The following is a 10,148-nucleotide window of genomic DNA, read 5'->3' as shown; positions in this document are numbered from 1 at the left end:
AGAAAGCTATTTCCACTTATTAGAAAATACAGGACATTTCAAATTAATTAATTAGTATCGTTTCTCAGTTGCACTCAATGGATCACAAACCACACATATAAGGATCTGCCAGCTACTTTGGAGAATGATCCTGCCCTACATTTTGCTTCAATAGCATACTGCAAAAATACATAGCATACATACACATGCATTAGCATCCCATCTCCGACATAGAGATTGTGACTAATGCATTGGGCCTCCTGCCAAGATAAATATATTTAAATGGAAAATGAATCCATAATTTGTGACCGAGATCCTAAAGATTAAATACCTGCTTCCAATAACACAGAAAAAATGAATTTTAATGGCAATCCTACAGCTGCGGAAAGATAACTTAACAGCAGCATTAACATTGATGGGATGGAAAAAATATAAAAACACATCAACATCTCTACATCAACTTCATTCTAGCAAGGAAATCAGGGTTTTTGTGTAAAACTGTTCAGTTAACATTTAGTAATTTGTGGCTTCCCTATAGCCATCCAAATCACTCTCAATAGCTTGCCGATTAATAATACACAGACACAGGTATGCTGTAAATGCTCCCATAAGCGGGTTCGACTGGGCCCTTCGGTTGCCTATATGCCACACACCTGGTCATTGAAACGTGCTTAAATAAGGAGAGTTCTGAAATTATTTTGTGAAAACGTTCTCGTTCGTAGTCCCATCTTGCGGTTAAAAAGCATAAATACAAATAAACTGATCTAGCAAATACTTAAATGAAAGGGTTCATTAAGTCAAAGTAATTACATGTGGAGGTGGAAAGCCAACAGAGGACACATTGGGCCTTCAGATTGAGGATCCTTGTTGCTCCTCAATTCCCACTGAGTGACAAGGATGCACTGAAGCGAGGAATCAATCACAATTTTATGTCAGAAACGCTCAGGGAAAAGTCGACGTGATGGGAGACAGACTCAATATCCAGGACTGTCATTTATTTGCTTTTTCTTTCTGCCTGGTCTGTGGGTGCAGACTGACTGCTGTTGGTTACCAGTCTGGGAGTTCCAAAGGGATCAGAGAGACTGCTGGTTTTCACTGTTTAATTTGCTAATTTAATAAATGTTTCACTTAATTGCATATTAAGAGTCTCTCTAGGGATTTGATGATTTCTGATTAAGGAAGACCTATAAAACACCCACATGGTAATTGACTAAGTTAGACAAAAATATTGCTAAATCAATTAGATAAAGTGGGGTCAAACTAAATCCAGAAGAGACTGCAGCCCTCAATGATCCGAGATAACCAGCCCTCAGATAGACTTGGGGAAAAACAAGATGACAACATGTCTGTTTGAGTTTAAAAAGTTAAAGCAGGCCTGTCAAACAGCAGTCAATTAACTGTGAATTTAAGCCTGTTCTTCAAACTGCAAAATGCTTAGGGGGCACATCACCTTGAGTAGATCAACATCTTTAAAGTGATCAGCTGTGAAGTGAAAAACCCAGAGAAAATTAAATGGGAATTAAGGGCTCTTGTTGCAAACAGGAAACACCCCAGCTTTACATCTTAATTATGAAAACCCAGTGATGAGAGGTTTTTGCAAACTTTTATTGTATCATAGTGGATCATTTACACATGTACATCACAACTGAACAAACATCAACTTTACACCTTTTATTGAAACCATTCAACCAGTCTTTTAAAACTGCATACCCAAACATCGGGGAAAAAAATATATATATTGAACAAAACTTTGAGCACGTACAGACAATCATTTTCTGAATTTAAAACTGACTGGGTAGCCACCAATTTGACCCTGTGCAATTGATCTAAAAACACGTCAACGACAGTCAAAACATAAGGTAAAATACAAGCTGGTCCTTTAATACAGTATAGAATTTGATAATGCAAATACACCTTTCCTTTCTAATGTCCAGGCAAAGACTCAAAAGAAAATCTCATCTAGACTGGTTTTTGCATCTTCAGTAATAGGAATGAGAGAGATGCTTTGCAGGGGTGAATTTTGTGGACTTAAGGGTTTGAGCTCTTCATGAGGACCTACATAAGGAGGCTGACAATTTTGGAAAGTTAAAGGTGGATCCAAGACGACTTTGCTCAAATCAAATGAGGTGTGTTCAGGAACAAGTCTCTTACCTCTAGATAGCAGACTAACTTGCTCTGGTCCGTCTACACTCTCGTCTACCAGCTCCTTTTTCAGGACACTTAAGGGTTCGTAATCCTGCTCTTGGTATCCCAGCAGAACATTCACAACCCTCTTCTGCAACAGAAATGGAGACACGCTTTCTCCTTTCTGGGGGTCTGGGGGAGTTTCATCTCCACCCTCAAGAGCATGAGACAAGCTTTGCCCGAGGTGCAGGACTTCAGTTACAGCTCCTTCTTCTTCTTCTTCTTCTTCTTCTTCTTGACTGAACTGAAGGCTATTGTAGGTTTCTTTGCCTTTTTGACTGTGGTTTAAATCCCTGGTAACTGGTTCTTCATTCTTCTCAGAGGAGAGATCTTGTGAGGTCTTGGCAGTAAGCACTTGAGTTCCTCCTTCTTGACTGACGTTATGGGTCTCATGGTCCTGGTTCTCTTTCTTGGGTTGATCTTGCACATCCCTCACTTCTGCCTCTCTAGCCATCACTGAAGAAAGATGCTCAGACTCCGACGCAAGGTCAGCTATCGGCCATGCTGTTCTACTCTCACTGTCCTGCTTTTCTCGGATTGATTTAAAATCCTCTGCAGGACTCTGCTGCTCCTTCACGTCCACCTCGTCTGGAAGACCCTGGTTCTTCAAGGTGGCCATCAGATCAGTAAGAATGGCCCCCAGGATGATATGATCCTCAGCCTGAAGCTCCAAATCATTGGAGTCCAAAGGCAAGTCTGCAGATGCTGTGAGAGGATGGCTTTCTGCATCATCGGGACTTGCATGATGGAAATGTATGCCAGAGTTCAAAGGAGCAGTCCTGTTCAGGGTGCTGCTGCAGATGGCCTCGTGCCCAGTCCCATCCCTACTGGAGTCACTGGGCTCTCGCTCCAATTCCCTGTACAGATTAACAGCAACAATTATACTTTAGAGACATTGGCTCATACAATCTAGTCGTTAAAATTCAAACCCTTTTTTAAAAGTTACTCAATTAAAAAGAGTAATTTAACTTATATTTATTCACTTCAATTAGCACTCTGAAAGTTTATATATCCCCACCCCATCTTGTCTTAATCAATTCTTCAGAATATGGCCCCATATGTCCAATTAAGCCTTGAATGTATTTAAGTTTAATATGCATAGAATTTCAGGCAATCCCACTGGAGTTGAGACATTTTATAATGCCTTTCAAATATTAAATCATTAACATTGTCATTTACAAGGTATGCTGAGAGTGTTTTGTACGCGGTGCTAGCTGGGGGGCCAACATGATTTCAGGGGGGCCGTGGCCACCCCGGGCCACCCCCTAGACATGCCCCTGAACAAAAGGTGAAAAATATCCAATGCCAAGTATTCACACCTGGCTGTTAACATTTGCAGTGGCTCACACTGCTAGGCAAGAGGAATCTTATCGGTTTTCCCCACTTTCTTCTCCATTTTAAATGAGACGTGCAGTACTGTGCAAAAGGTTTAGGCAGGTGAGAAAAAATGTAAGGTAAGGCGGCTTTCAAAAATAGACATGTTAATAGATTATATTTATCAATTAACTAAATGCAAAGTGAGTTAACAGAAAAATAAATATCTAAAATCAAAATCCATATTTGGTGTTACCACCCTTTGCCCTCAAAACAGCATCAATTCTTCTAGGTACACTTGCACAATGTCAGGGATTTTGTAGGCATATAGTCAGGTGTATGATTAAACAATTATACCAAACAGGTGCTAATGATCATCAATTCAATATGCAGGTTGAAAATCATTTACTGACACAGAAACAGCTGTGTAGGAGGAATAAAACTGGGTGAGGAACAGCCAAACTCAGCTAACAAGGTGAAGTTGCTGAAGACAGTTTACTGTCAAAAGTCATACACCATGGCAAGACAGCACAGCAACAAGACACAGGGTAGTTATACTGCATCAGCAAGGTCTCTGCCAGGCAGAAATTTCAAGGCAGACAGGGGTTTCCACATGTGCTGTCCAAGCTCTTTTGAAGAAGCACAAAAACTGCCAACGTTGAAGACCATAGACACAGGGATTGGCCAAGGAAATTTACTGCAGCAGATTCCCTCCGCAATCGGAAGATGTCCAGCAGTGCCATCAGCTCAGAGTTGGCAGAAAACGGTGGGACCCTGGTACACCCATCTACTGTCCAGAGAAGTCTGATCAGAAGTGGCCTTCAAGGCAACAAGTGGCAACAAGGCCAAGCGACTCAACTATGCATGAAAACACAGGACCTGGGGTGCAGAAAAATGGCAGCAGGTGCTCTGGACTGATGAGTCAAAATCTGAAATATTTGGCTGTAGCAGAAGGCAGTTTGTTCACTGAAGGGCTGGAGAGCGGTATACAAATGAGTGTCTGCAGGCAACAGTGAAGCATGGTGGAGGTTCCTTGCAAGTTTGGAGCTGAATTTCTACAAATGGAGTTGGGGATTTGGTCAGAATTAATGGTCTCCTCAATACTGAGAAGTACAGGCAGACACTAATCCATCATGCAGTACCATCAGGGATGCATCTGATTGGCCCCAAAACTGATTCTGCAGCATGTCAACGACCCCAAACACAAAGTGACAGTCATTAAGAACTATCTTCAGCATAAAGAACAAGGAGTCCTGGAAGTGATGGTTTGGCCCCCACAGAGCCCTGATCTCAACATCATCGAGTCTGTCTGGGATTACATGAAGAGAGAGAAGCAACTGAGGCTGCCTAAATCCACAGAAGAACTGTGGTTAGTTATCCAAGATGTTTGGGCCAACCTCCCTGCCAAGTTCCTTCAAAAACTGTGTACAAGTGTACCTAGAAGAATTGATGCTGTTTTGAAGGCAAAGGGTGGTCACACCAAATATGGATTTGATGTAGATGTTTCTTCTGTTCACTCACTTTGCATTTAGTTAAATGATAAATATAATCTATTAACATGTCTATTTTTGAAAGCATTCTTACTTTACAGCATTTTTGCTAAAATGCATCTCCCTAAATGCATCTCCCTAAAATTTTGCACAGTACTGTACTTGCCAATCTTGTCCCAGGCTCAAATACTAAAGCCCCCCCCAATTAAAACAAGAAACTGCAACACTCTTACCTGCCTGTCTGTTCCTGTTCCGTATCTGGCTGCTGGCATAGAAGGTTGAGGTTTCCTTTCCCAGGACTCCTCTTGATAGAGATCCCCTCTGCTGGCAATTCCAGTGTGTGCTGACTGGTCCCCTCCAACATCTCCTCCTCACAAGAGGCATCTGACAACCGAACAGCACAGCATTGAGGACAACACTTTTTAAGCCTCAGCAGTTGCCAAGATGCAGCCCTTCCCTGCCGCCACCCCCCAACAAACTCATTATACAGATGTGTGCTAAAACTACTATTACACGGTAAAACTTTGTTAAAGTATGTTGTCTTGGATAAAGTAATCTGCTAAATAACTATATATTACGTCTAAGGATGCTGTACAAACCCAGATTGTGCATCCTGACGCCCAGTACTTTACCTGAAATGTACTGATCTGCACTCTCTCTCCTCCTTCTAAGGATGCTTTGGAGTTCGGGCTCTGGATGGCTTCTGCTGCTACCAGTTTCTGTGTTCTGCACTTGGCCAGCGAGGTATTTGAAATTGTCCTGAAAAAACATGGTGAGACAGGAAATGTCACAGGTTGCCACATGGTCTCTGCATTCCAATACTGCAGTTCATCAGCTGGAGCTCAGATGCTAAAGGACTCTCAGTCCTTTCTATTAAACTGGTAGAGGTAATAAAACTAGAGACAGCCAGGTGAACGTGGGGGTGTTCAGGTGCCTCCCTGCCAGCAGCACCCAAGACCGGCTCAGAACATAACAATCCGCAGTGAAAAGGTCTCTATGAAGTGATTTGTCATCTGAACAGGGAGCTGAAGGTGGGGGGTGTCAGGGGGAATTTTCTAAGCGTTCCTCATTCTACACTGTCAATCAGCATCTGCAGCTATGCATTAAGATTACTGGCTATTGAAATTCCTTCAATTGTAATTGCAGACATCCAAAGCAAATGAAAGCTTGATTGCATGATGTTCTCACACTATAACCTTAAGAGGAGAAAAAATATATATTTTTCTTTCCTGTAGATATGTCAATTTTAGGGTCTCAGAGCTGAACCTGTATGATGTTTGCCTTCATAGCACCTAAGTTTCTGCCCTCCATCAATGCTTCCTTGTAGACAAAGCAACACTTCCATATTTTACAGGTGGCTCAAAGGAGACTTGTTTCAAGGGGAAGAATTTAAAAACAGCCTAGACACTAAAAACGATACAGCAGGGGAGGAGAAATAAAATAATAAAAAAATAAATAAAAAATATTCAGGAACTAGTCCTACCTTCTGCACGACATGTCTCAATGAAACACCACTCTTGATCATTTCCAGCATTTCGTGCATCCCAGGAGACTGTGGGCTGGAAGGTGGATCTGTGGGAGGGTGGGGTGGGGTTCAGTCAAATTGTATGCTACCCTCTAAGCTTTCCTGTAGGTAAATCTTCAGTGCTGTATATAGTAATGATATTAAAGATTATACAGCAGGTTTAAGCTTGAATACAAAACATAAAATGCCATGGGAATCTGAAAGGGTAGCACAAAACACTTCTACACACGGCTATTGCCTGTTATTGAGCGGTTTACTCACCAGCTGTCTTTACGGGAGAAGGTGGCACAGTGTCTGTGTGCTGAAGGGCAGGCTGTCCGTGGCTCTTGGCTTCTTTCCGTTTTTGAATGATCCACAATATAGACCTGAAACAGTCAGGTTTTGAATGCAGCCAACACTTCACACAATTCACAGCACAATCATACTGCCCTCATCACCAGAGTGCTGAGTATTCAAACCAGGGTACTAAAATAAACCTTGCTACTTTACAAACCACTTAAACACACAGTAATGAATGGCTGTCAGCCTTACCATTTAGCTTTACATCTAATTAGGGACAACCCCTTTCTATCTAGACCTGTGTACCAGAGATGGGAGCGCCATTCATGGGAGCATATATAGTGTATCACATACTAATGAAAATTGACTATTGAATAGTTTTTGGTTATCTGCAAAGCTCTGCCCTGTATTGGTCCTACAGAGCATTGCACTGAAACGATGTGAATTACCTTGAAGTGTGGGATATAATTCTGTTAACTGCTTTTCAGCAGCCTTGTACAAGTGATACAGATCAGGCAGTTGAAAGTCATAGCTCTCTTACCTGAGAGGGTTGAGGGGGGGTGGAGGAGGAGGGGGAAGGGGAGGAGGAGGGGGCGGTGGGGTGGTTGGGGAAGGGGAGGCAGCCGAGGGAAGGGGGTTCTCTGCTAACTGGAGGCGCTTCTGTAACACAGCAACTGGGACCAGAAACATACAGGGTGTGGGTTATAAGCTCAATACAATACAAATGCTGCATGTGCTGCACTAACTATTAGAAATATAGATCTATATATAAAAATGGACATTGAGTTTCCTTGTGTGAACTTCAGAATTGCTGTTAAAGACCCTAAATGGGAAAAACGTACTTTCATGTTTGAGGTCTCGTACACTCTGGTTGGCTTGGAACACTTTGGCCTCCAGCTCCCGTTTCTCTATGTTGGCCAGTTCCAGTTGCTGACTGATCACTTTGTATTCCCGGTCATTCTTCCCTGAGCTGCTCACAGGCACACAGTCTTCAGCTGTCTTCAGGGCAGAGAAGGGACCTCAGAAACCACTAATTTGGGATTTCAGCTTCACTGTACTCCACGACCTTATATATGCCTTTATGATGCCTTTTAATACATTATAATACATATAAATTTAACCATATGTTCAAAAATATATATTTGTTCCATTGGAGTGAATTAATACCCAAGCACCATTGCAAAGTTACAAAGTATCACACTGAAGATTAACTGAAATGTTTCCTTCAGGCCACATTTCCTGTAATACACTTTACAATGGTCCTTTCATAAATGTTTCTGGCCTACCTGATCGATACAATACACCACTCCAGACAAATCCCCTCCACTGATGGTCAACTCATTGTATTTCATTTGTGCTGAAAATGAACGCTCCTGCAGATCTAAAGGATACACATTACGGATTAAATTAATGTAGGTAAACAACCATTTGTTCCCTCCTTCTGAAGTTGACCAGACTTGTTTGTTTGACACAAACAAGTAATTGGCTCTTAATTTAATAATTCATTTGCCCTATTTGATGAACTGTGAGCTAAAAGATCTAATTTCTTTTAATAATTACAAATTCACCATACCCCAATTCTCTATGCTCCCCCCCCTCATCTCCTTTAGATTACATTCTTGAAATGAACAATTGATACTTTTTACACAGAACTGTCTGCTTTCCACTACATTCCCTGCGGTTTCTTACAGTGCATTGGAAAAATATTGTATTCATAGTTACAGACTGGGGTTTTGTGCAAGACATGGAATACATTAATTCACAATTTGACATTGCCTTCACGAAGGTCACTTTGTCCAAGTTCAAACTGTCCAGGATTAAGCCAGAAAGGCAGGTGTAGACAGACTTTAGCCACTCTGTCATGGGTGTCGGTCATAACCTGTAAACTGGCTTCTTTTGGCACTTGTTTTCCCCCCAGATATTTTGAAAACATTTATCACGTTGGATTTATCACTTCTAATGGCACTTCTTACATTGTGTCTGATGACTCTCCCCTGAATGGGTTTCAGTTTAACGCCCTAGCTTTTGCTACTCTTTTAGCAAGACTCTGATGGGGTGGAGGGGAGCTGACCTCCTCCATTTCCCCCTAGATCAAAGAGATTCTGATGTTTAAATGGAAACACAATCAGCTATTGAGTGGATCAATCAACTTTTTTGTAGCCTGGCAACTCTTCTTAGACTTTAAGGGGGAGCGTGATTATCAGAACTTTTACATACTTACCCTGCACACGTGCACTAGTAATTATATTCTCGGTAACCCCCTTTTTTTTGTATTGTATTGCATTTAATTTTTCACTGCACTGTGATGAAGAACCCCCATTATGTTGCAATATTACTGTAGATTGTTGTGGATGGGTGGGCACATTGGATAAGTGGGAAGGGAAGCGGTTGCGTAGGGCCCCCTAATAAAAGGGATCTCTGCCCCTGCAAGTGCCCTTGTTTTGACTGTGTACCTGTATTGATACCTGCCAATTGATCAGCACACACCAATCCATCAAGGTCCCCCTCCAGTCACTTAGGGCCCCAAATGTGGTAGTGCTGGCACTGGGTAAGGGGATAGGTGGGGTGGTGTGTGTTTGTACATTTGTAATTGAAAAACTCTTTAAATACACACACAAAGATGTATCGTATATATAAATAGGTCATACCCGTTATCTGTTTTTGGCGCACCGCGGCGTCCTCCACAGAGCCGCTGCCCTCCGGATGACGCACAGGGGACCGGTAACCCGCATTCACTTGCGAAGGGTACGCTTGGAGACTAGCTGGACCAGTCTAATAATGAGAATAATAATAATCAAACAGTTCTGTTATATATACAGAGGTATTATTGTTGCACTCTTCCGTTCATACTTAGATAAAGAGAAAACATTGGCATTTGTTTTGTGTTGGTTTGTCTGGGGTCTTAATAGGCCTGCTCACCATATCATTCTCATCCTTGTGAAGCGGGTCTCCTCCGTCTTTCCTTTCTGCCGACAGCGGCTGGGCGTCTGTGTGCGGAAAAAAAAAAAAACGTGTTAGGGTTTAAGTTTGAATGGGTAGCAAAGAAGAGGTTTCTATAAAATCAAAATGAACGTGAAATGCAAGACCTTTGTCTTGAGGTCGTTGGCAGCAACCTAAACAATTCCACATGTTTCCAGACAACACCGGACCCGCACTGAAGCAGAGGAAACCGCTACGGGCCGCGGGGAAGGACAATTTAAAAACTCCCGCAATCACAGCGAGCGACCAATCACTCAATCAGCCGCTCAATCAGCTGCGGCCGTTCCGGCTTAACGCCAAATGAATTGTCCTGCAAAATGCGAAACGATGTAGCGTGCAAGCTAGTGTAGTACAGTGTCTTTGCCGATTGTGCGAAATCGAGAGGCACAAATCTTTAT

General features: G+C 42.2%; 1 protein-coding gene across 1 annotated transcript; it reads right to left on the bottom strand.

The window, feature by feature from the left end:
• Positions 1 to 1,563: 1,563 nt before the first annotated feature.
• Positions 1,564 to 9,992, bottom strand: LOC136759459 (uncharacterized). The gene is made up of 11 exons (XM_066714479.1): positions 9,858 to 9,992; positions 9,691 to 9,758; positions 9,420 to 9,543; positions 8,058 to 8,152; positions 7,614 to 7,770; positions 7,313 to 7,445; positions 6,754 to 6,857; positions 6,451 to 6,539; positions 5,600 to 5,726; positions 5,201 to 5,351; positions 1,564 to 3,020 (listed from the first exon to the last, which is right to left on the bottom strand). Exons 1-11 carry the CDS (start codon positions 9,898 to 9,900, stop codon positions 1,922 to 1,924), a joined length of 2,190 nt encoding a protein of 729 aa, XP_066570576.1. The 5' UTR covers positions 9,901 to 9,992; the 3' UTR covers positions 1,564 to 1,921.
• Positions 9,993 to 10,148: the final 156 nt, after the last annotated feature.

The sequence above is a fragment of the Amia ocellicauda genome, chromosome 9 (assembly GCF_036373705.1).
Source record: "Amia ocellicauda isolate fAmiCal2 chromosome 9, fAmiCal2.hap1, whole genome shotgun sequence".
Taxonomy (NCBI): Eukaryota; Metazoa; Chordata; class Actinopteri; order Amiiformes; family Amiidae; genus Amia; species Amia ocellicauda.
Note: the sequence above shows the minus strand (reverse complement) of the source record. Positions and strands in the feature narration are given on the sequence as shown.

Excerpts from the sequence above, each read along its gene's own strand:
- LOC136759459 (XM_066714479.1), bottom strand. The coding sequence starts at position 9,900 with ATGTGGAATTGTTTAGGTTGCTGCCAACGACCTCAAGACAAAG. Across the intron at positions 7,446-7,613 it reads ACGAGACCTCAAACATGAAA|TTGCTGTGTTACAGAAGCGC; the intron begins GTACGTTTTTCC and ends TTCTGGTCCCAG. Across the intron at positions 6,540-6,753 it reads TTCTCCCGTAAAGACAGCTG|ATCCACCTTCCAGCCCACAG; the intron begins GTGAGTAAACCG and ends ACCCTCCCACAG.